General features: G+C 42.4%; 1 protein-coding gene across 1 annotated transcript in view; it reads right to left on the bottom strand.

Moving 5' to 3' along the window:
- The window catches only part of gukh (NHS actin remodeling regulator GUK-holder), a 198,506-nt gene extending 174,779 nt beyond the window's left edge, over positions 1–23,727 (bottom strand). The window contains exon 1 of the mRNA XM_019041837.2: positions 23,048–23,727. Within this exon, the coding sequence (XP_018897382.2) occupies positions 23,048–23,336 (289 nt within the window). The 5' untranslated portion in view covers positions 23,337–23,727. The remainder of the gene's footprint in view (positions 1–23,047) is intronic.
- Between the last annotated feature and the right edge of the window lie 2,332 nt (positions 23,728–26,059).

The following is a 26,059-nucleotide window of genomic DNA, read 5'->3' as shown; positions in this document are numbered from 1 at the left end:
GAAAAAAACGTGTATTTTTGACGCTATTTAAGCATATTATTCTTGGACATTTTCAGATATTTTACATTAAATTGCGTAGAAAATTGTCTGAAAATTTTCGGGGAAAATATTTACACTTTTCCCAGTTAATTCAGTTTTTATCGAAGGAAATTCGGCAACGTTTGATGGTTCATACGGCGTTTTTCCTTAGCACGGCAGTGTTGTTCAAATAGGGGATATTCATAAAATACGTGACGCTCTTGGGGGATGGGTCGAAGAGAGCGTTACGCTATTTTGTTTATACTTGTTGACGGATAGGCACCTACGTTACAAAAGCGTTACGATCGTCGAAAATCCGAAATATAGCGTTACGTATCTTATGACTGGTCCCATAGGAGTAAGTACACTGGCATACGAACATACTGAATAGTTATGGGTGTTCCCTTATAATTTTAGCCTTTCTCCGATGAGGGTCAGTCACTTCCTCTGTGGGCATATTTGGGCTGCATTTTGCAATTTGGGACTATAAAGTCTGACTCTTCTAGAAAAACACTTACGTGCATAAGGAAACTAATGACACATACGTTGTTTTTAAACCGGGCTAGAATCTATAGGTCCAAATTGCAAAATGTAGTCCATTTTGTGTTCCTTCAATCCGGAAATTTTAACCAAAATCTGATGGTGAGTTTTGCGTATAACTATTTCCAACTTCAGGAACTTTCAAAGTTGACCCTTGGAAAGTTCCGGAATCACCTCTGCTTGATATTCGGAGTTAAAAAAGTTACTCATTATAGTACGAATTTGAGGGAGGGCAAAGGCAGCCGACTATCCTTTATCATATCCCTGGGGGAGAAATTTGCCGGTAAAAGGTGGCAGCGGCTTGCATTTTGTTGTTCGGCTGACCAAAGGGCGTAACTACACTTTGAGATGATCCCGAGAAAACGTTGAGTCATATCGAGGGCAGGACTCATTGCGAGGTGTGGGAACTTTCTTGCGTCAGGAGGGCGACGATTTGTCGTGTCTGGAGGTAATCTGCCGCGCTAAGGAAAAACGGCGTATGAACCTCCACGCGTTGCCAAATTTCCTTAGGTAAATCGTGAATTTTAGAGAAAATTTATTAACATTTGTCTTCTAATTTTTCCAGAAAATTTTGTTCGTGATTTTACCTACAGTTCTTGAAAATTTCTCGAAAAAATATTCATACCTTTCCTCAAAAATACCTAAGCATTTTATCGAAGGAAATTTGGCAACGCTCGAGTGTCCATACGGCGTTTTTCCTTAGCGCGGCAGTAATGCACAGCTGCACGATTGGACGGAACCTTTAACCCTGGAACCGCGAAATAGGATTTAAACGCCAGCGATTCTCATGCGATATGAAGAGGGCGCGCAGTGAGCGATAGTTTGGAAACACGACCTCTGCTCGGGACCGTAACTGGCGGCAATTGAGCGTCGAACAAGCTCCTCATTTGGAGAAGATTAATCAGAACACCCACTGAGCAGAAAGCGCAGAATTGCCGTGCTCGACACGAACCGAACCCGACTGACATCAATGATGGTGATGGATGGATCCTCACCCAGGAGTCCCAGAAATCCTCCAAGGAATAGCGGCAATCGAGAGGCCGACCAACCAACCAACCAACCGAGCGACCAAAAAACTATGATGAAAAACCAAGGTCACACTGAAAAAAAGAAAATGATTGGTAGAAAATACCATTCCTTCACGCTGTATTTTACACAGCGTGAATTCAAAGTCGATTCTGCCAGAAGATTGGTTACCTGTACCAATTAATAAAAACGTTTACCTTTTATCTGGCTGAATCGACTCTGAATTGGCGCTGTGTGAAAAACAGCGTGAAGGAATGGTAAATTTTACTAATCTTTTTTTTTCAGTGCACGATCTGACCTTTAATGGGTCAAAAAGCATGTTATTTTCCGACCACGTCGAACACGAAAATCACGTGACTCACGGAAAAAGGGGAGAATGTTACAGAGTCGTCACAGATTTAGAAAATTAAATTCCCTGAGTTCCCTGACACATTTTGGTGAGTTTCCCTGACAGCTGAACAAATGCCAGATTGTTAAAAAGACATAGTTAGAAATAGTTTCCGGGCAAAATTTGTTGTTCGATCGAGACGTCAAACCCACTCGAGAAGCAAAAAAGGTGATTTAACGATTTCTCCCAGACATTTACAGGTTTTTCCTGACTTTTTAGAATTTCCTGACATTCGGGAATTTGCAGGTATCTGAAATTTGATGAATTTCGTGTTTAAGTGGAAACTACTGAGTGAATTGAACACGAGGACGCCTTTGGCTCATGAATTGAACAATTATTGGAGAAGATAGGACAAAATCATCTGATCTGCTAAAATACGTGTGGTTAAATGGGAAATGCCGCCAGTTGACGTCCCTAGGCGGTGCATTTTCTCACTTTTAAATCTATTTTTATACTATTTCCCATATCAGAAAAAAACTATAAAAAATACTGTGAAATCAGCTCCTTAAGCACTTTCAAATAAAGTAATAAAAAAAATTGCATGCAAATTCTCCTTTCCCGGTATTCCCTGACTGTGGCCGCCCTGAGGTATGATATTACTCAAGATTATAACACTGGCTGCAAGCAATGTACGACAAATTTTCGATTTGATTGAATCGTCCTAAAAGTTAATGGAAATAACTTTAATAATTCAAAGGCATAAGGTAAAATTAAAACTTTCAGTATATAGCTGTTTTCATGATGGACTGACACTGACTAAAATCGAATTTAAGCACTCATTTCAACGCAGAGGGGTAGGTGTAAAAACTGCGAAGTTGAGAGCATGAGATAAACGATTGGCGAAGGGCGTTCGTTCAGGTATTATTATGTGCTAATAAGCCGTTGCAGATAAGCGGAGGTGACGATATAATGAGATATTGTCCGTATACTTAGTAACAGTTGACCTCAACGACTTAATAATATTAATGTGCAGGGCACTGCAGGGGAAAAATTGCCACGTTTCCCACGAAAATGGCGTCTTCGAAATCCCTTACGGACATCGAGAGTGTTTACGCCCTCAAAGTTACATCAATTTTCTCGAGGAATCCGCATGAAGAAGTTTTCGCAGGTATCCGAGAATACGAGGAAAACTAATATACTGGAGTTTCAAAGAGACAAATCTAAAATATTGAAATAGAATGTTCCCTGCAGGCTGATTGTTGAAACTAATAGACAAAGAGGACAAACGGAGCATGAGCATATCGTGGGTTGCCGTTAGTTTGTCTATTACCTACCTCCTTTGTCTATTGCAACCACCTGCTTCCACAATAGGATCCTTACATATCCCTTTTGTCTTCTTTGTCTTCAGCTTTGTCTATCAATTTCAACAATCGCCCTGCAGGTGGAACCTACTAGACTGGAAAAGCTTATATTGGATTTTGAATACTGAAAAAAAAATTACGGGCTCTACGGACATATGGTCCGTCCGGGCTCAGAGACCGAAGCTCCCGGGTGCTGGAGCCGTACCTGCCATTGCTGTGGGTGCTGCGCCCAGGAGTTTCGGCCTCTACGCCCGGAACGTGAAAAGTATGTCTATATATAACCCCTAAGTACGGCTTCCACTGACGGAGTTTTTTTTTAGTGAAGAATTGAGACTTAACAGAGACACGCGCTCACATACTTCTGTGAGGCAGGAATGCGGCAGGAGATGAAGATGAGCGAGGAAAGAGAATTAGGTCGCACGAGTCTCAAATAAACGGATAATTAGTAAAAAAGGACTGTTCTGGGCCAAAATTTGGTCCGACATGGTGCGGGCTAATAAGCAGTGAGGAGAACTCGCTGCAAAACCGGTTCGCATTACAAGAGCAGCTTGTAGAGTTCTCGACTGAACAGTTACAAAGTTGTCTCTTCTACCACTTCCCCACTGACTGCAGCGGCGAGGACCTGGTTTTCGACCTTCCTGCGCGGAAAGAGGAGTTTTATGACAACCAGGCGGAAGAACGATGAGCTTTGGAAGACCCGGAAAACTTTTCCGTATGCTATGGTCTCTTCGAAAGAGTTCTTGGAAATCCAAAAGCCGACAGGCTACGGGCCATCTCCTATTTCGTACTTAACGATCATCCAAAAAGAAAAAGGGCAAGATCTTAGGCGTGCTTAATTTACTAAATACGAAGAGATAATCATTATGAATAGAAATATCAGGCAACCCCGCACACGAGCCATGTTAAAAATTAAAAAAACTTAAAGCGTTTGTAAAGCGCGCATTTGACTTATTGTTAAAATTTTGCAAAGTATACTTATTATTGCGGAAAGACGCTCATTTATAAATATTCTCGTGCATCTTGGTCTGATTTTGGAATCTGCGGAGTGGCAGCAGCATTTTTTTGGTGTTTTCCGTGTCAGGAGGTTGGCGGCCCTTCCCTCTGGAAAAAAAACTCCGGCAGTGGAAGCCGTGCTTACGGGCTATATAGACATACCTTCCGCGTTCCGGGCTCGGAGGCCGAAAAATTCCGGGCGCGGCACCCGGAGCAATCGAAGCTACGGCTCCAGCACCCGGAACTTTCAGTCTCTGAGCCCGGAACGGACGGTAATGCTACATAGCCTGAAACTTTTTTTTCATTGTTGGGCCTTGAGAGCTCCATCCTTGGAGATGTCCGACCTCACCCCATATGGACTGAGTTAAGCAGAAAGGAACCAACCCATATTTTGGAAAAAATTGAGTTATGAGTGGTTTTGAACTCAACCACTGCTCTACTATCTATCACCAAAAATTCGAAGGTTTTGTTGCAGCAAATTTTGCAGAAATTGACCTTGAAGTTTAACTTTTACATTGAGTCTTATGCAGGAGCTAAACTTTAAGCCACCACTGCTCTACTATCTATCACCAAAAATTCGAAGGTTTTGTTGCAGCAAATTTTGCAGAAATTGAACTTGAAGTTTAACTTTTACATTGAGTCTTATGCAGGAGCTAAACTTTAAGCCTCTTTTTCTCGGTTCGATCCCGATGTGGCTTGGTTCCTTTCTGTTTAACTCCGTCCATATAATATCGGTATTGGGTACTCAAGTATGATGCGTCCTGAGGCAACTTTTTGGGGCTTCGAGGTGGAAAGTTGGTGGAGACCTCAAGAGACTCGAGCGTGGCGGTCAGTGGAGCGAAGCCTTACTGTTGGAAGACTTGGTGCCGGCGTCGGATCGCTTGAGCGTCGCGTCGCACAGTGCGGCACCCTTATGGACGATGCGGACAAAAATCGGCAAAAGACACTTAACTTTGAATTATGAAGATAATAGCACCGACATAGGAAAACCCTTTGGCACTATCAAAGTAAAACACTCGAGGAATAAGAAAATGTTATACCTCAGGTTTTTTTGCGTATTTTTCAAGAAAAGTTCATTCGAAGTTGGCAACCTCGAAGTAGCCCTGTGTTAACAACGTAAAAGCAACGTGAAACACCCAAACTTTAACTTCAAATATCTCAGATAGTCGCAAAAAGTCGCAAGATCTTTTTCGTGGAATTGAAGTTGGATATCTGAGGATTAAGAAAATGTCAACCACCCAGAGCGTTTGCGTTTCAAGCGAGAAATCTCCATTTGAAGTTGACGTCTTTTTCCCGTGTATTTCTTACAGACCAGTGATTCCCGACCCATTTCCTGCCCACTTCCTACCCACATTTGAGGTAGTTTTGAGCGGAAAATTGAAAATGAACCATCATAGTGAGTCAGAAATGTCTTGAAGATGACAAATTCCGAAAAAAATATTCAGATGTCGAGTTGTGAATTTTTGATTTTTGTCCACAGAGGGCCGCACTGTGCGTCAGCGCGATTCCAGATCCGGGCGCGGGCGGGCGGTAGCGCTTTCAAGCTCACTGCCTCCTCGAGTGAACGGCCGCGCGCCGCAGCGGTCGGCGTCTTAGCCGAGCGAACCGTGCTCGAGTACCCCTCTTTACCTCCTCGACACAGCTCCCCGACGACCCCCGGTTAATTGCCCGCTAAGAGACCTACCGCTGTCAATTTATTATCAACTCCTCGGTCATCGCTAAATAAATATCTTCGCCCGCCGCCGCCACCGCACGCCACGTCCATAGAGCTCACGCTCAACTAGACAAGTAGGTCCTTAATCTAATTTCTAATTGCGTTTCCTCGCGGCTTCTCACTCGCGGCAGTTGTGTCCCCTCACATCAAGAGTGAATATTCTTTCCGTACTTTCTTCGCAGTCGGAATATCGGTTTACGTCCAACTTTCTAACGCCAAAGAGGTACATGCATCTCTCATAAGAATTAGGCCCGGAGCGGAATCTAGTCATACCTTCACTTTTGGTAGAGAAAGGTTGGAGAAGTTCAAAAATGGCAAAGTTTTTGATTCAGCCCCCAGAGGATGGGGGGGGGAGGGGTTAGAGAAAAATCAACTTTGAGCATAACTTTTGAACGATTGCAGAATGCAAATACTGGGTTTCGAACTTTTTTTTTTTTAATGAAAGAACATAAAAAACGTTGCTGTCAAGAATACGAAATTGACAATCGGTCAATTTTTGACAAAGTAATGGCTGATTGAAGTTTTTGAAAAAAATTTATTTTGAATTTATCAATATTTTGATGTGAGGGATCGCACAAAATGTTATAAATTGCAAAAGATAGCCCTGCTTGTTTTCCTCTTCAAAATGAGCTAAAGAACATGCTGGGGAAATGATTAGTTTCGGACTTATGCTTTTTGAAAGTTGACGTGACAGGGTCCGAATGTGGGCCTCGGGCCAGAGTCCTTTCAGAAGACAATATATATTGGAGACGGATGACTTGATTTTCCGGTCCAGCTAGGAAACAAGCTGTTTCTACCGATGCAACGCTGAAACATGCTCCAATTCCATAAGCCCTAATTTTTCCTGACTTTTAGGTCACTTTGCGCTTTTTCCTTAATAGTTCCCGGTCCCTTGTGACTGAGGCCACCCTAGTTCACTTGCATTCGATTAACTTGGTGATTTTTTGTCCAGCAACAAGTGCCATGAAGGTACCTAGTACATTGGCAATTCTGCCAAACTTGTTCAAAGCGAAACTCTGAAAAAAGCGAGAAGATAATTGGAAAGCGTTGTTGCAACGAACTTGGTTCCGTGAGCAAGTGAAAAGTTTGTTTCGAAGTATTGAAGCATCATCGAAAGTTTCGGAGACATGGATATTTCCCCCGAAAACAATGAGCTCATGGAGAATCTCCACTTCCAAACACGATAAAATAAAAACTTCCTCGTCTTTTCTGTCGTGGGGGGGGGGGGGATAAGGAGATGGGACACGCGGAGCTGATAAAGCGGGAGATTACAGTCGTCTTTTCCTTGGAGTGCGACCCTTTTATTCAAGTTTTCCGCTTCTATTCTTCGTCGAGACTTGATGGGATCCTTCTATCTGCGTAAAAGACTACGGGTTAAGCCTTCGAACTAAAACACGACCCGGGTAGGAGAAGCTCAAATCAAAATTGATTATGACTAATAAGAATTAAACGATTAAAGCTTGAGAATTCACTTTGAAAGAAAATACCGCTTCGTTACATTCAGTTCGGACCACGTTTCTCAGTGTTTTTACCCCTCGTTTGGAGGTTTTCACATTATGCCTGAACCACTTTCGTGGCGTGCGTTGCGATACATCGATTGATCTGCCATTTAAACTTATGGAAAAGGATCGATATGTAGGGTATTTGCAGCGAACACCTCAATGATCGACTCTTTACCATAGCTTCAAAGGGGAAAATATCGATAATCGATCATTCACGCCTTGCAACTAGCCTAAACGCATAACTTCTACGAAGTGCGCTACATGACACTTCGCCTTGCCTCACTTGCACATCGACTCACTACCGATACCGACTTTTTATCCACTTGCTGTCAGAGGGAATGACCTTGAGCAGGAATAACCTTATTTATGCAGCTGTTAAAATTAATGTCAAGTTCATCTGTTTTCTCTCTCTATACCTATACCGTATACCCCTTCTCTTTCCTTCCATTTGCGCCCAACTGTATTATTCATAACACATGGTTTTCTGTGTTTCGGTTTTTATTGAGGCTCCGATTGAAAATTTGGTTTTTCCCTTTAAAAGAAGAGGAAAAGAAAACTCGATTGAACGGTGAGTTTCTGAGCTTGATTGTCTCAGGGTACTACAGCAGAGAAAAATTACATAAGGCGGAGTCAGCTAGGGCTTTTTGTCTTGGAACTAGGCGAATAGACTTTCATACAACATGATTGTATCCTTCCCCAGGTTTAATTTTATTTTTCCACAGTTGACTGATATATTTGGCCCTCACAAGTTGAAGAGCCTCCCGTCCAGTTTGTCTGTTGCAGTTTGGTTTATTAGTTTCCCTTATTGGTTTCTTTCTCTTACTTTTTTAATGATTTTTATTCCAAAATTTGACAGTTTTATAATCAGGAACGTCGTCAAATTGCGGGTAAAAATGACCGCTGAATCTGAAGTTGCCACCACTTCCTCTTGTATATGGCACTTTTATAACATCGCGATCAGTGGCGTGGCGTGAATAATCGATTATCGATATCTCGCCATTTGAAGCTATGGTAAAGAATCGATTACTAAGGAGTTCGCTGCGAACACCCTGATAATCGATCTTTTTTCATAGGTTTAAATGGCATAACAATCGATATATCGCAATTCACGCCACGCCACTGATCGCGATTAATATTCCCCGACGATCATGATCTTGGCAGCTTTTGAAACACACACCGGCCAAACAGCAATTTGCCGGTAGAGGGTGTCTACGAAAACAGACTGACCAGAAATCAGTACTTCTTCAGTACCTCCGATTGACGAAATTCGAAAAATTTCAATTTCTCGCTCAAATTGCGACAAAAATGACAACAAAAAATGAAAAGAATTCCGGACCTCCATGCGGAATTTCCGCGCTTTCAGTACTTCCGGACCGCCCTTAAAAAATCAGTACTATTTCCGGACTTTCCGGAAATTCCGGACTTGTGGACACCGTACGGTAAGTAAGAAATCGCCTTTGGCCGCTGCGATGTGAAACTAGCGGTCAAGTCTGGCCGCTAAGAAAATCGTTGTAAAACTCCGTTTTCGGGATTTCTCGGCGTATTCCTGACTTAAGGCATTTCGAGAGGGCAGTTTTTCATTTTGGCCCCTAAGAAAAAAAGTTGCTGGCCAGATGGCTGCTAAGACTTCATGCCGAGTTTCAAACACTGTCTTGAGAGGTCACAGGAATGGCCCAATCAAATAATTTGTTGGTTGTAAAATGTCAAACTTGGCAGCAAAGGGTATGGTTCCCAATTGGCAACAATGGAAAAAACCCCATGTCGAGTCTAGCGCGGATAGTTCTATGAATGCTCGGTGCTCGGCGCAGCGCGGAGTGCGCCTGCGCATGACTCTATTTCACCTGCCCTCCCAGAAAAAAACACGGTTTTTTAACTCAACTGTCAAGTGCGATGTGCAACGAAAAGAGTGAAAAGACCGGTCTTCAGTCTACACCTCAAGCCTCTCTTTTCTCTCCGAAACATTCCCATCGCTGTTGCCGAGCCCTTTCTAAAGTGAAGGATTCCTCGATAGACATACTACTCGAATCGACTGACGATGAGTTGCATCAAAAGTGCAGACATCACACGCCTCCGGTTAGTTATCACATGAAAGAAGAACATGCGAGAAAACGGCTGTGGAAGTTGAGAGCGCGGTTGTACTTGATCGAGGACCACGGAATGAACTAAAATGAGTAAAAAAACCAAAACACGCATATTTTAATCGTTACAATTAACATATTGCACTCAAAATCGTATGCATCCCGGGTTTTAACCCGTCTAAATATAATTGGACTGCGTTAAGCAGAAAGGAACCAAGCCATTTCAGCTATTGTCAAATTTAATCCCATTCATGAAAATGGTTGTGCGGATTTTTGTGCAAATTTCAGAGAATTTTCTGCGCAGGACGAAGCGAATCCCTTAAAATTTTCGAAGGAATCAATCCGTACGAACGTTCTCTTTTAAAACACTAAACTGCCCAGTTAAATTCCGCAACAGCTGATGTGACTTGGTTCCTTTCTGCTAAACGCGATTCAATCGTGATTAAATAACTAATCAGAGAGCGGCACGAGACATGGCAATACTCTCTCCCCGTAGGTGCTGAGAAAAAATACGGAATTATTCGCTTAAAAGATTGCTTGACAACACTGTGCTCTCTGCTATGGCCCACGGTCCATAGATCCCCAATTAAAGTGTGCACTCCGATGAAACGGTCGCACGCTGCGCACCTACTTTCGTTCGTCAGTGAATGGAGCGTATGACGATGAGGCTCTTCTTTAACTCTGCTCGAAATTTCAAATCCGGCTCCCTCCCATAATAATAAATTCAGCGAGGAACTTACAATTATGAGACCCCCATCGAAGCGTCTATGAGATGGTCTAATGGGAGCGTTTTTGCCAGGTTTTTGCCGTAGCCATAAATTACGTCACCCAAGTAGGTGGAAGGGAGGTCCAGCGGTGAGCGACAGGGAAGGAGGGAAGGATCAAGCCATGGTTGACGCAAGGTTTCCTGAAGGCGAGAGGGCTAAAAATGCCTGCTTCGAAGACTAAGTTTACTAATTTTTATAAATTTAATGTGTTTTCCTCAAATATAGGGGGAGGAGAGAACACAACATACATTAATCCTCAATAAAAGAAATCCAACATGTTCTTAAACGCTGCAGACTATGTCCACTAAGTTTTTATCGATCTTCTGCCCCCCCCCCCCCAAGGGGAAAGGGTTACGCTAAAGATTACATAATTTTTAGGAGGGGGGGTCTAGCAGAGGATGACTTATTTATACGGGCCGGATGGGGGGTGTCAAAAAATTGAAAAAAATGCGTGCCGTAATTTATGGACGGCCCCAAAGATCCTATGGTAAATCGTGAGGTAGTGCATCCGTGATCCGTAACTTTAACGATTCACTTTCAGAACGTGTGAGAACAGCCACTCGGAAATCACCGTGCAAGTTCCAAGATTCCTTTCCCAAATTTCGAAAATGTCGTTTCGTTCCCTGGAAAACGAACAAGAGGACATTGTCATTGAAGATGACATCCTTATACAGATATTAACCCGACTGCATAGGATTCTACGTTAAAGAAACCGTTTAAAATTTTCGAGAATTCAGTTCAAGTTTTGATTTTTACGAAAAATGAAATATGTTCGACAGGAGCGTCCAAGTAGTTAATCGAAACAGACGTCGAGCTCGAGGAGAACACTAATCGCCCGCGTACACTATCGCGCAAGTCGCGGGCAGCTCTCAGGATTTGCCCGCAAATTCGAGCGTATGCAACCCGGCCCACCGCGGAGTTAAAATAGTTGCATGTTGGGTTCGAATCTAACTCCGAATATTCTTCCGCTGTGCTGCGCTCCATTTCGCCTGCAAACTTGAGCGTATGCAACCCGGTCCACCGCGGAGTTCAAATAGTTGCATGTTGGGTTCGAACCTAACTCCAAATATTCTTCCACTGTCCTACGCTCCGTTTCGCCTGCAAACTTTAGCGTATGCAACCCGGTCCACCGCGGAGTTCAAATAGTTGCATGTTGGGTTTGAACCTAACTCCGAATATTCTTCCGCTGTTCTGCGCTCCGCGAATCATTCAAATGTCGTGTTTATCTTTAGGAAAGGTATCTCAGTTGGTTAATATCGCGTTATTTAGTATGTTGTGTATTTTCTCTCTTGACTACGAAGCCCAGAAAAAGTTGTGCCGAAGTTATGAGAAAGACGTCGTGTGTAAATTCAAACGTTGCCATGTTTCCTCCGATAGAGATCGGATTTCTAGAGAAAACTCTGCATAATATTCAGACAAGTTAGTACGCAGTTTCATCTGAAACATTTGCAACTTCTACAGAAGAACATGAATAATTACGTTAAAACTAGCAATTTTAGCGTGGGAAATTTATCAACTCCCGAATCTTCATACGACGTTCCTCCTTGGAGGGGTACCTCGCAGAGGTCTGTTCTGACATACCAAGAGGAAAAGCCGTAGGAGCCTCCAAGCGTTGTCAAATCACCTTAAATAAAATACGAACTTTCAGGGAAACTTGCGCATATTTTTTCTCAATTTTCCAGAGAATTCGTTCGCAATTTGTTCTTAAGAAAATTTCGAAGAAAAATGTGCATGAGTTACCTCAAAAATGAACGTTTTACCGGGGGAATTTGGGAACATCCGGTTGTTGATACGGCGTTTTTCCTCGGCACGACAGTGCAGTGCTGCCATTTCCTGGAATAATTCCGAAATTTGGAACTTTTTAAAAAAATCGGAACTTTCCCTGGAATTTTCAGCCCTTCCCGGAATTTCCTTGAAATTTGCGGTTTTTCGCCAGTTAGATCATTTATTCGATCAAATTTAGGGACTTTTTGATCAAATTTGACGATCTTCGGAACTACATCCGAGCCGACATCGGTTGGTCCAGTGGTTAGCGCAACTGATCACAGACCTAGATGTCCCGGGTTCGAGTCCCGGCCTCGGTGGCAAGATTTGATGGTCTCAGATCTTGTCTCCGTGGAGTGGCATGGATGTTTCTCTTCGTTTCTTCTTTCGTTTCTTCCTTTGTACTTCCGTTTCTACTGTTGTTGTAATCTTCCCATCATTTAGTGGTGGCTGTTTGTCTACACGACTAAGGCCAATGAACTATACCTAGAGTGCGCAAGCTCTCAAAAAAAAAAAAAAAAAAAAAAAAAAAAAAAAACTACATCCGGGCGTGTTTCGGAATTTTTCTCGGAACTTTGGCAAATCGGAGTAGGTTTCTGGAAATCGGAATGATTTCGGAATCCTTTGATAAAATAAAATGGCAGCACTGCGAAAGTGTTGTTTCTGAGTCGATGATTTAGGAGGAGGAGCGGCAACAGGGCGCCTGGAAGGTGGGAAATGAACGGGAAAAGGCGAGGCGCGAAACTGTGGCTACCGACGAGCGAGGGAGGGCGAGAAAGGAAATTCAACTGGAGTGAGCGCCGAAGCCGAACCCTTAAACGAAATGCCCGATGGCTGATCCAGGTAACCAGGTTCCAGGCTGGACGCTCGGCTGGAGCAGCGCAGCGCGCGGCGGGAGGATTGACCGGGGCCGCGCCGCTGCCAGTGGCGTGGCGTGAATTGCGATATATCGATTGTTATGCCATTTAAACCTACGGCAAAGAATCGATTATTAAGGTGTTCGCTGTGAACACTGTTTATCGATCCTTTTCCATAATTTATATGGCATAAACATCGATGTATCGCAATTCACGCCACGCCACTGGCCGCGGCCACTTGACCGGCGACGATGACGACGGGTAGCTGGTAGCAACCACAAAGGATTCACTGCGGCCAGCGCAGCGCCTCACAGTGGATCGAGCTAATGGGAGAGGTCGGACAAAATTTGGAAACTTTAACCGCTTATAACTCCGTTAATACCAGACTTTGAAGATCTAAAAGTGGTCCCATCGGTTTTCTCGTAGAATTTTCTCCTGGAAGCACTCCTGGAAGTTTATAATGTGACGAAACAAACATAAAAATTTGCAGTTTTAGTCGGGAATTTCATGTCCGACCTCTCTAATTGACTCAATCCACTGTGCGCCTGGGCCCAGGATCCAGGATGAAGCTCCTCTCAAGGCCAACCTCATGCTCCTTCCTCTTCGCTCTCGTCTCCGAAGAATCCGGCTCAAGCGCCTTCCCACACTGCCCAGTTTCGCATTGCTCCAGCTCATTGTTCCTGTCCGAGTTACAGGTACGAACCCATGGACCGCGTCCATGTCCCTACCCAGAATCCCTCGTTACAATAAGAGTACCGAAAACCAAGTACAATGCTCTGTGCTACCGTCTACCGTGCTAAGGAAGAACGCCGTATAAACATTCGAGAGTTGCCAAATTTACTTCGATAAAATGTTCAATTTCTAAGCAATTTATGAATATTTTTCCTTGAAATTTTCAGAATCTTCAGGTGAAATTGTGAACAAAATGATCTGAAAAATTGGGAGGAAAATATTCACAAGTTTACCAGAAAATTCGCGTTTTAGGGAAGGAAATTTGGCAACGCCTGAAGGTTCATACGGCGTTTTTCCTTAGCACGGCAGTATGGAAGAACGTCATATGAACGTTCCGGCGTTGCCAAATTTCCTTCGATAAAACACGAATTTCCTGGTAACCTCATGAATATTTGTCTTCCGATTTTTCAGGTAATTATTTCCACGACTCAGCAGACAGTTTTTGAAAATATCAAGGAAAAATATTCATGACTAAAATAAAACCATTCATTCTAAGGACATTTGGCAGCTCTCAAATGTACATACTGCGTTTTTCATCAGCATGGCACTATGGGAAAACGTCATATGAACCCTTAGGCGTTGCCATATTTCCTTCCATAAATTTAAAATTGTGAATATTTCTCCTCAATTTTCGGACAATTTTTTCGCGATTTAATCCAAAATATCTGGGAATGCCAAGGAAAAATACGCATAACTTTTCTCAAAAGTGCCTGTTTTAACCGGGGCATTTGGCAACTCTCGAATGTTCAAACGGCGTTCTTTGAGGTAGGATATCACCAAAGAAAGGGCAAATGCAACGAGAATTAATACGGGACATTTAACCTCAACGAGTGTTTCCGAAGAACTGACGCTGACAGATTTTCCTACGAAGAAGGGAAAAACAGCTCAAATCCAAATAGAACAAAGAGAGGTATCACCTAATGAACCTTCATCAGAGCACAAATGAAAGACTCATAGTGCAGCCGAGTATCCGAAGGAAGAATGGATCGGTTACACTGATCACAAAATCGTCTTTTGATGGTTTGAGCTTGTAGAATACCAAAAATTGGTACGATTTGTCCAAACTTCAACTTGATGGTACTGATAAAGCGCAAAATTTACTATCAATGATCAACAAAAGAGTTCAAGTTCCCAGCTAACCCAAAGAAGACATTAATTACAAATCCTGAACGCAGCTTGAACATTTGAGAGTTGCCAATCTCTGTGGAAAACAAATATTTTAGAGGAGAGTTATGTATCTTTCAGCTCCAACTTTTCAGATATTTAGGACTGAATTGCGAAACAAATCGTCCGGATATTTCGAAGAAAAATATTCACAACCGAGGGATTGAAGGAAATTGGCAGCGTCTGTAGGCTCATACCTTGGTACGGAAGTATACTGCCGTGCTAAGGAAAAACGCCGTATGAACATGCGAGAGTTGCCAAATTTCCTTCGATAAAATGTTTATTATTAAGGAATGTTATGAATATTCTTCCTTGAAGTTTCCAGGAACTTTAGCTGAATTAGTGAACTAAACTATCTGAAAAATTTGGAAAACAATATTCACAACTTTCCAAGTAATTCCGGATTTTATCGAAGGAAACTTGGCAACGTCTGAAGGCTCATACGGCGTTTTTCCTTAGAACGGCAGTACATCCGAGATGCAAAAAGGAGAGGAAACAAAAAAAACCGGGTGAGGGGGAGTGTCGGGCGAGCACCGGGATAAAATCAGTTTATCGCAGGACAGGAATCAATTACGGCGGAAGGTGGACACATTTGAATCGCAACGGTCGTCGTCGCCATGAAAAGTCGGGAACGGGAATTTTCCGGGGCCAACTCGCAATTATGATGCGACGTCCGTGGGGGAGGCAGGCAGGGGCGTCGGGGGTACGAGCTGCGAAGCAAATCAAGCCGACCTAACGAAACGGTTACGCAAGCTTCGCCAACTCCCGCTTCCTGTCCAACAGCGCTGTCGGATAAAATCCACCACCAGTTTATAATACCATTAAAAAAACCAGTTCCTCAGGAGGAGGCCATTAAAACTTGCAACCCAGGGATTACCTACGGCTGCCATTGGCAGATCCAGCAAATTGGCAACATTGTCTTTCCTCCATTTGAACGTATGGAAATGTATCGCTTCTTGGAGGGGTCAGGTGCTCCGACAAGAATCGATTATTTAGCATAGGTTTAAATGGAGGAAATCCTGAGTTGCCCAATTGCTGGGTCCGCCTCTGACGGATGGCACTGTGCGGGAATTTTGTTGCATTTCGAAAGTGGGTATTAGAGTCATTGACGAATATTTGATATCGCTAAAATTATTTAGAATTGAACTAGTTTCTGCTAGAAAAGCGTATACTTAAGCCCACGGAACCAAATTTTACGGAAATGGCAAAAAATCGATCTTGTCGTCAAGTAGGATCACAATTTTTGTATATTTTATTTTTGGAATTTTCAAAAATGGGGCAACCATTGTTTGAAAGTTCTGAAATAGTATTTTCGGTTGAGAAATGATTTGGAACCTTTCGGGCTAATCCGAAATTTTGGATTCGTGCATTGTTCCAAGGAAATGAAGGAAAGCTGAGGACATTTAAAGAGAAAAAAAACTAAGTCTGAAGAGAGCTTTGAAATTTTTATTTCTCGTTCTCATTATTCAATTGGAGTGTGGAATATTATCTTTACGTAGAAAAGATAAAAATTGAGTCATGGCTCTTTGAAAAAATAAATTCTCAGGAAGCGTGTAAGTACCAGAAGGCCGAAATGCAAAGAATCGAAAAAATTTAAAAAATTTGATCCGTACCAGTATACCAGAGACGGATTCAAGACGGATCCTGAGGACTTTTATTACGAGTGAGATAACGTTTATCAAGCACATGGGAAGGCTGCAAAACTTCGGGTATTGCACTGAAAAAAAATTCTCGGCGTTTTTATCAAGGTCCGTTGGTACCTTTTACTATCTCAATTTTTTACCAATTATTGGTAATTTAATCAAGACAGACTGGTAAGCTTACCTAAAAACCGGTATTTTTACTGTTTTTTACAGGTAAGAATACCACTTTTATTGGTAATCAATTCCCGGTAACTTTGCCATTTTATCTCGGTTATTCTACCACAGTTGATAAAAAATATTGGCGTTTTTACCGAGGTCCAGTAAAATTACCGAGAAAGTTCAATAATTTACCGAGATTTCTCGGAAAATTACCAATTCCATAAATGGTAATTTTACCAAGAAAAAACTGGGATCAAATAGAACCCTGAATTCTTGGTAATTTCACCCTTTTCTTAGTAAATACACCGAGATTTTTCTTTCAGTGTGAGCCAGGACGCCGCACAACGGAGCGAGTCAATAGGAGAGGTCGGACAAAATTTGGAAACTTTAAGTAAACGCTGATAACTCCGCTTAAACAAAACTTTGAAGTTCTAAAAGTGGTTCCATTGGTTTCTTCGTTAAATTTTCCTCTAGAGGCACCCCTTACAATTTAAAATCTGACCGAATAAACATCAAAATTTGCAGATTTGGTAAACAAATTCATGTCCAACCTCTCTAATTGAGAATGTGCAGAAAATGTGTACATAAATAGATTTAAAAGTGAGAAAATGCACCGCCTAGTGACGTCATCCGGCGGCATTTCCCATTTAAATACATGCATTTTAGCAGGTTAGATCATTTTGTCATATCTTCTCCAATAATTCTTCAATTCATGAACCAAGTATCTTCGTGGTCAGTTCACTCAGTTTTCCACTTAGACAGGAAAAACCAATTTCAGACGCCTTCAAATTCACTATTAATTCGATCTACGGCCTTGTCCACACGAGCGCAGTTCGCGGAACTTATTCCTCGAACTTGCTCAGTTCCCGGAACTTATTCCTTGAAACGAGGCATGCTGTCCACACGAGTTCGTCCGAACTGGAACCGGAACTTCAATAAAACTATACAATTATTGCAAAATAATAGATTATTATGACCGCCAAAGTAACAAAAATAAATGTCAAGATCATATGTAAAGGACGTGAAAAACAAAAACAAGCAAATTCACATCAAAAGAAACATATTTAGAAGCTCGGAGCACGGGGGAAATTCCAGGTCTTGGAGGAATAAGTTTCAGCTCAGCAAAAAACTTGTTCCGGGAACAAGTTCCTCGAACTGAGTTCCGCGAACCGCGTTCGTGTGGACAAGGCCTACTGTGCGGCGTGACGGTGACGGGTGACGGTTGAGTAGAACCTGCGAAAAGCCCAGAGCCCGGGGCCTCCACCGGCCGCGGCAGGGATCAACGATCAACCCTCGAGCTGTGAGCTGTGCACCGTCGGGCCTCGGGCGTCAGGTCAGCCCCCAGTTGAACGGAATGAATCAGCTGCCACCGAAGTGAGAATGAGGTAGGGGAACCCGAGGATACCCAACTCGAGGTACAGTGCATCTAATTCTCATTTCCTCCCCTCTCCATACTCAACACCGATATGAGGGGTTCTCAAATCCACGGATTCTACATACACAACAGTCCGGGTTCGACCTTTGAAAACAATTTTAATTCTCCACGTGAGGTGTTCACCCAAAGGACAGATACGAATGAATTTCTTGACTACATCGCAAAAATTTCAAAACAAAACGAGCTAATTGGACCTCATTCCGCAATTAGCAACTAATGATCCGTACAACCAGACATGTCTAAGGGAAACTAATGGTGCATATATCTCTAACTCTAGGTCAATAGGCCCCGGGTTCGAATCCCGACAATCGCGAGACTGACGAGTGGATCTGCTGAAACAAATTCTACTCGGCCTTAATCCCTGAAAATTTGAAAAGCCTGGAGCCTGGCCTTGATGTCTACGGACATTAAGATACCGTCAATAGATGGCTGTAGGTCCTAACGGAATAGAAGCCAATAAACCAGCAGAAACAAAACAAAATTACTAAAAGAACCATGGGATTCTGTGGGGTAATATGCAGCTTGTCGCCACCCCCCCCCCCCCCCAAACTTGCTAACCCGCAAGGGAACTTCCGTTCCCTACCAAAATAACCCTGTAAAAATGTAAGCACAAATATGTAAACTTTCGGAACAGTACCTTCAGAAGCTTACTGGCATCACTCACGCTATGAATTTTTGGAACCGCCATTCACTAGTGTAAATGACAAAGCCTTTAAGTACATTTGACTATGCAAATGAAATAACTATGTCGACAAAAACACGAGGTAAAGAGGTTGAGAGCCCCTGACCAGTGCATTGCTCCATATAATTAAAAGTAACCCAGGGCCGTGATACGATGGGAAAGCTGGAAGCAAGCTGGCAAGCACGTTATTCCCATCTCTTTTCCTCCCCTTGTTTTCGGCGTGCCGCGCCGTGCACTGCTCGCTCGTCGACAGGGGTAAGGGTACGAACCACTGAACCAGTTCTTCCTGTCCATCTTGCCACCGGAGCCATAGAGATCAATTCCACCTTCATACGAGTTGCGACTGCACGTAAAAATTTAAAAAAAAAAAAAATCCAACAGCCGAGCGGGCCTTTAACGCCCTTTGACGCGGGTTAAGCTATTCACGCGAAATTGTTCAGCAAAATTAAGCCTCCTTCGACATAATGTGCAGAAGAAGCGTAATCACGCTTCTAATCAGTTCCGGATGAGGAATATAGTACCATGCTAAGGAAGAGCGCCATAGATGAGCTTTAAAACGTTGCCAAATTACCTGTGATAAAGTACGGATTTTCCAGAAAAGTGGTGGGTAATTTTCTTCAAATACAGTGAATTTTACCCGAATTTTGATCTGAATTATCTAGAAAGAGCGCCGTATGAGCCTTAAGACGTGACCAAATTTCCTGTGATAAAGTACGGATTTTCCGCACAACTTGTGGATACTCTTCTTTCAATTTTACAGTGAGTGCTATCCGCAATAATTTGATCTCAATTATTTGACAATTTTGAGAGGAAATATTCATACCTGTCCTCAAAAATACACAGTTTATCGAGGGAAACTTGGCAATATTCGAACGATTATACGATGTTCTTCCTCAGCACGGCATTTCAGGGAAAATCAAAATTTATTTTTGAATAAGGTCATTCAGTAATTCTTTTACACGAACGAGGGTGGTTTCAGAGAAAAAAGGATACGATTAGAGAACTTTCAAACTTCGATTGACTAGGGCTGAACCGAAGCCAAAGATGCGCGGTGCGTTAATAAATCGATGGCCAAAGTGCGTAGCCACGGCCCTTATATAAAGTTGTGTTGCCTTGTTCCTCCCCGAAAAAATAAAATAGAAGCGGAAATTTTGAAACACCACATACTGCCGTACTGAGCAAGAACGCCGCAAGGGACATTTGAGTATTGCTAAATTTCCTTCGATGAAATGTTCATTTGTAGGAAAGTTATAAAAATTTTGCTTTGAAAGTTCAGGAGCTTTAGGTGACATTGCGAACAAAATTATCTGATAATTGGAGGAAAATATTCATTAGTTTAAAGGGAAATCCGTATTTTATAAAAGGAAAGTTGGCAACGCCTGAAGGTTCATACGGCGTTTTTCCTTAGCGCGACTTAATGGGTCATAGGGAATACGTGGTTTTGCACTTTGACCATCAATTTTGCAATTAGGAACTATATGTTCCGGCCCGGTTTAAAAACAACGTATGTACCATTGGTTTCCCAATGCTCATAAATGTTTTTTCGGATGAGCCAGAATTTATAGCTCCAAATTGCAAAGTGCAGTCCAAATACATTCTGATGTTAGACGCATCCTACGGAGGATGTTTAACACCGAGAGAGGATTTAAAAAAGGAAGGAGAAAGGAGGAGGGGGCGGAGTGTGCCGTCCGCGTCTCGTGTTTTCTTAATTATTTTATTTAACCGTTAACTCGCCTCACACCCCACTAATCTCTTGCCATCTTTGATAAATACCGACCGTTCGAGCGTCTCTTCTCGAGGAAACTCAACATTCGTCTTCGGGATTGGACGTCGAGCGGCTACGAAGCCGACGATACAGAAGAAGAAATATAAACCGACCGTTTTGACCGCTGAGCCGAGCCTTCCCGTAAAAAAGCTCTCGAGGCTCAGCTCATAAAGATGACGACGCACGATGGGTCGAGTAAATTGGAAAGGTCGGACATGAAATTTTTTTACCAAATCTGCTTTGGATGTTTATTTCGTCACATTTTAAATTCCAATGGATGCTCAAATGCTGCACTAAACTTGACGAGGAAATCAACGGAACCACTGTTAGAACGTCAAAGTTTTGTTTAAACGGAGTTATAAGCGTTTCGAGTTCAGGGTGTCTACGGAAACAGCCTGGTCAAAAATAAGTACTTTCACAGTACTTTTTCAGTACGGTCCCAAGAAATTCAGTACCTCCTCCAACAGAAAAATTCAGTACTTTTTCAGTAGGTACCTCCATTTGACGAAAGTCGAAAAATTTCAAAAATTTGAATTTCGCGCTTAAATTGCGACAAAAATGACGGGAAAATGAAAAAAATTCCGGACCTTTGTGCGGAATTTCCGCACTTTTTCAGTGCTTCCGGACCGCCCTTAAACTATTTTCGGTACTATTTTCGGACTTTCCGGGAATTCCGGACTTGTAGACATCCTGAAAATTTTCAAATTTTGTCCGACTTGGCCTATTGCCTCGATCCACAGTGCGACGGGCCAACCAACGACTTGCCGAAGCTTCCAACTTCGGTTTTAAAGTAACGCCTCATCGTCGTCTTCCGGACGAAGGCACGTACGCAACTACATTTTAACGTTGCACAGTTAACTCCAACGATTCCATTTTTGGCAAGAATTACGTTCCAAGGTTCCAAAATTGGACGCATTTCTGCCAAACAGAACTATGTGCATTATGACGTGAGCCCTGTTATACATGTATTCTTATGTGACGCAGGGCTCATATCTTAATGCACATAGTTCCGTTTGATAGGAATACGTCCAATTGACTCCGACGTTTCAATTTTTTACAAGAATATACCCGTGCAATTTTTTCCAAAATTCTTGCATGAGATGAGAGGAAAAATTAGTGAAATTTTCAATTAGAAATTCCCAAGATCTTCCGGGTAGAAATGCAATTTGCGAGGCGAAATTGGGCAACATTGAAATGTAGTTACGCGCTTTCGTGAGGGAAACGACATCATGTCGGGTGAACATCCCAAACTCAGGGCATGAATGTTCACGATTCCATTTGCATTCATCCAGAGATGAAGTTTCTCTCGAGTGGACATCAGTTTGAAAAAATGTTGAAACTTTCAAAGCCGGTAGAATTTCAGTGGGTAAATTTACACTCGGGTGAGAGGAAGAGTGGTGGATTCGAACTCAGCCTATCTGATATATCTTAGAGTGAGGAACCCGGTCAATCCATCCTGGCTGTAGCCCTGAAGGCTATTCGGACTACAACTTCTGGTTCAGTTTAGAAACAACGTATGTGCCATTAGTTTCCCAGTGTACATACGTGTTTTATTACAGATGAGCCAGAAATTATAGTTCCTCGTGGCAAAAATTGAATTCGAAAATTCGAATTACCTGATTCGGACTTACAACAGGAAAAATAACTTGCCGAATGTTTCATAACTTGCCTTACAGATTAATTTTCAATAGTACCTTCAGGTCCTCTTTGGCATTTCTCAACTGTTTAAGGGAAGACACACTTCCAGACATGAAGATGTATGAGAGAGTTATCAATCCTTCCTCAGCCATTTTTTGCCTGCTATTAACAGCAAGAGCTTTGAGAATCCATTTTTTTTTTTATAATGAGCAGGTACTAAGTAAAGCTAAGGATCCTGAGATTCCACAAAAAAGACCCTACGAATAAGTTCTTCTATATTTCCAGAATGACTGATACCATACCACTGAGAATTCAAACTGAAAATTAATGAAGCCCCAGGACTGGGTTGATAATGAATTCTTTTCATGAGAGACAACCCGAAAGAACAATACGATGTAGAAGAAAAAATTAAAAATCTAGAATTAAGCTACAGGGTTCTGGCTTTGGGTGGCAATATTGCAATGTGCATAGCGGAGAAAAAAGCTTGAAGCTAGTTGATCGAAAATAATGAGAATTACATCAGATTAACAGCAATTAATTTGCAAGTTAGCAGTATTGGAAATCTAGATTAATTTTCTACTGGTTCTGCCGTAGGTGAGTCTTTTCTGAAATTCTGTTCATTTAGTATGCACAACCATTGCATATTGTTAAAAACTTAAAGTTAAAAAAGTCATCAACAGGTTGAACCGTTCCTGAAATCTTCGGTGCCTACTGATTTTGATCCAGCAGGGTGCAAAAAACATGTGTTACCTGTGTGTTGTGATAGTAACCATGACAACAGGTATTCGAGAGAACACCTTATACAGCTTAGCTAGCACAATTTCCTATCGCATATTTTACTTCAGGAAAAATTGAACAATGTGTATACGTATGTTACTTACGGACTGTGATCTGCTTCGGGTCGTAGGCTGCAACTTTTTCCTCGACTGCTGAAATCTTGCTCTTGAGTTTGGAGGTCCTATCCGTAATATCCTTTAGTTGCTTGTTGAGCTCCTCGAAAATTTCATTCGCTATTAACATAACAGAAGCCAGTTGCTTCAACGCGTTACTCAACGTATAATTCGTTACCGCATCCAATTCACCGTCGTTGATGGTGGGTTTACCATCATCGGTATGGAGAACAGCCCGACTCAGGTATTTCGGCGCCACAACCCGTTGAACGAAAGGCATTGTGAAACGTAATTTACAGCTTCTATACAGAACAACTCAAGAGGGATTATACGTAGCGATCGGGAGAGCTTTCACTTGATAAAAATGAATATGTATAAACAGATATTTAGATAAATAAAACAAACAAAATTAACACTTTTAGGTATAACACTTCACATTTTCCGCTCGGGACCGAAATCATAGCGGGAACTACCGAAAACGAATTGCACACATTCAAGAAGAGGAGGAATGGTTACCGGCAGACGAAGTTGCCGGTAAGAAAAGCACATGTTCACCACATCACAGAAAATATTACGGTCGCATTTTCTGCGTTTCCACCCGATCCACGTCCGCCTGTCGCATTCGGAAATCACGCTTTGTTCATGCCGCACCGGCCGTTGAGCGCGAAGTAAACAAAACAAGTTTCCTCGTGCAGCGCGCATGCGCACTGAAGCATAGGTAGTTTCTGGAGACCGCCACCAGAGCAGCACTGCTCGGCTCATCAGAGGTTGCCATGTTGCCGCTCTAATTCAAAGTACCCGATAACCAGTTTTTCGACGGTGAAACTCCGAAACCACGTACCTTGGTTTGAAACGTTGAGGACTTAATGTCACACTGAGAACTAGTGAACGTCAATTTATTCTTAAAAACCTCTATGTTGTATGGAAAGGTGGTAACCCCCCCCCCCCCCCCATTGATACCAATTCATACCCATGCTGTTTCATTTCGGAGGAGGGGTGGTGGAGAGGCCCCAAACGGCGTTCCATACTATGTTGGTGCTTTTTTTCTCTGTAAGAGGCAAATCCGGAGAAAAGTTTAAGTAATGATTCTGATTTGTTCTCCCTTAAAAAAATAAAATAGGAGTGAAGATTTTTAAACACTGCGAACGAGACACGTTAGGGAGTCTCGCCGCCGCTTTGCTTTGATTCTCTAATTTTTTCAAAAAATATGTGACGAATTCTTGCGATGTTAGTCACGAAAATTCATATTCACGCCCTCTTAGAAGGCTTAATCAATCAGACGCAAAGTTATGATGCAATCTGATGATTGATGAGAAATTCTTAAAATTTCTTTCCATCACCCAGAGCTAAATTGGAGTTTTTGGGGGGGGGGGGGTTGGTGGGAGCCAAGGAGGTCGATCGTTACACACGGTTACTTAAAAAGAAAAAAGAATTTTCTTTCCAGAAACAACATACCTTTATGTCATAACTTGCTACTTGGTTCTAAGGCCAGATCTAGATAAGGTCGGGGGGGGGGGGGGTGTCATGCCGTCTGTACATTATAATACTGCATAATAATTTCTGCATAAAAATACGTTTATTTTTTTACTTTCAGGGAAAAATAATTTCGAATTGTTGTATTGGATACATCCGGAAAATTTTTGAAACTTAAGTTCTATTTGGATGCATTTAGAGGCTCCCATGATGAAAATTATAGAAAATACTAAGTGCATGAACACGGTGTTTTCAATTTAGACTTTACATTTAGGGAGGAAATAATCCTCAACGGAGGTCTGTTCCCACGATCCAGATTTTCTAGGGGGGATGGGCAGATGATACTATTTTCAATTCTAGTCCCCCACCCCTCCCAAACGCCTATGCGCCCCCGCGCCGTCCATGCTCTGGAGTAAGTAGGTGTTGTGGTATCACGTAGAAATGAAGGAAAATCAGCTTTTCACTTGTCTCAAATTACTCTCGTCTATGAATGTGGGACACATTCTCGCAACGTTGATAGCGGAAATCAAGCGCCAAGGGTTCAAAAACTTCATCGCGATCGGTCGCGTAGGCAAATGGGAAAACTACCGTACTACCCTTCGTGTGTTCGCGGCAGCGCACTGACCTCACTCTCCTCTCCGCACATTTTATGCGCCGCCTTCCAAAACCTGCCCAAGACCGCGGCCACGACAACCTATTTATATATCAGGTCATGAGTAGTTCTTACGGAGGTAGTTTAGGTACGACCAGCCCATTTTCTTCCAAAATACGACTTAGTGCGTGTTTTTCTGTTAAATTCGGTCGAAAAAAGCTCTTGCTGGCGCCTCTCCTTAACACGAAACTCATTCGAAGACGGCGCACTATGGTGCAGAAATCTGGATTAGTCGGAAATAAGTTCATTTTGGAAGGTGCTGAAAAGGAAAATTTCTCACTACAGGCTTGTAGTATATGGTCCTCGGATGCTTGATATGAATTTTCAGGACTCGGTGATGATTGATAAGATTAGGGCAGTAACTCCAAGAAGAGCGTGCTGCGACTCCTCGTTCAGTAATTGGTGATTAATTTTGGAGCCGCTAACATCGTATCGAAAACCGGTGTGGTTTTGAACCAGCACCTCAACATTGCTATCAAAGTTCAACTATGGAGCATCCTAATACTCTCTAATTGGACTGCATTTTGCAATTTGAACCTATAAAGTCTGGCTCATGTGAAAAAACACTTATGTGCATAGAGAAACTAATGGCACATACGTTGTTTTTAAACCGGACCGGAATTTATAGGTCCAAATTGCAAAATGCAGTCCAATTCTGAGTATCCTATTTTTTGCGATGGATTCCACCGCTGTTCCACGAATTCCACAGCGCATAAATGCCTCCACTTCTCCGTCTTTAGGTCCCTACTCTAAATTCGGCTGCTCAGCCACAGATCACTACAATGGAGCATTTGCACGCAAATTTTTTATTGCTTCGTCTGGAAGTGCTTGAAGAGTGATTTAACTGTATTTCTTATAAGTTTTTTCTGATATGGAAA

Source organism: Bemisia tabaci, chromosome 3, assembly GCF_918797505.1.
Source record: "Bemisia tabaci chromosome 3, PGI_BMITA_v3".
Classification (NCBI taxonomy): Eukaryota; Metazoa; Arthropoda; class Insecta; order Hemiptera; family Aleyrodidae; genus Bemisia; species Bemisia tabaci.
The sequence above is the reverse complement of the archived record's forward strand: the minus strand, read 5'-3'. Positions and strand labels throughout refer to the sequence as shown.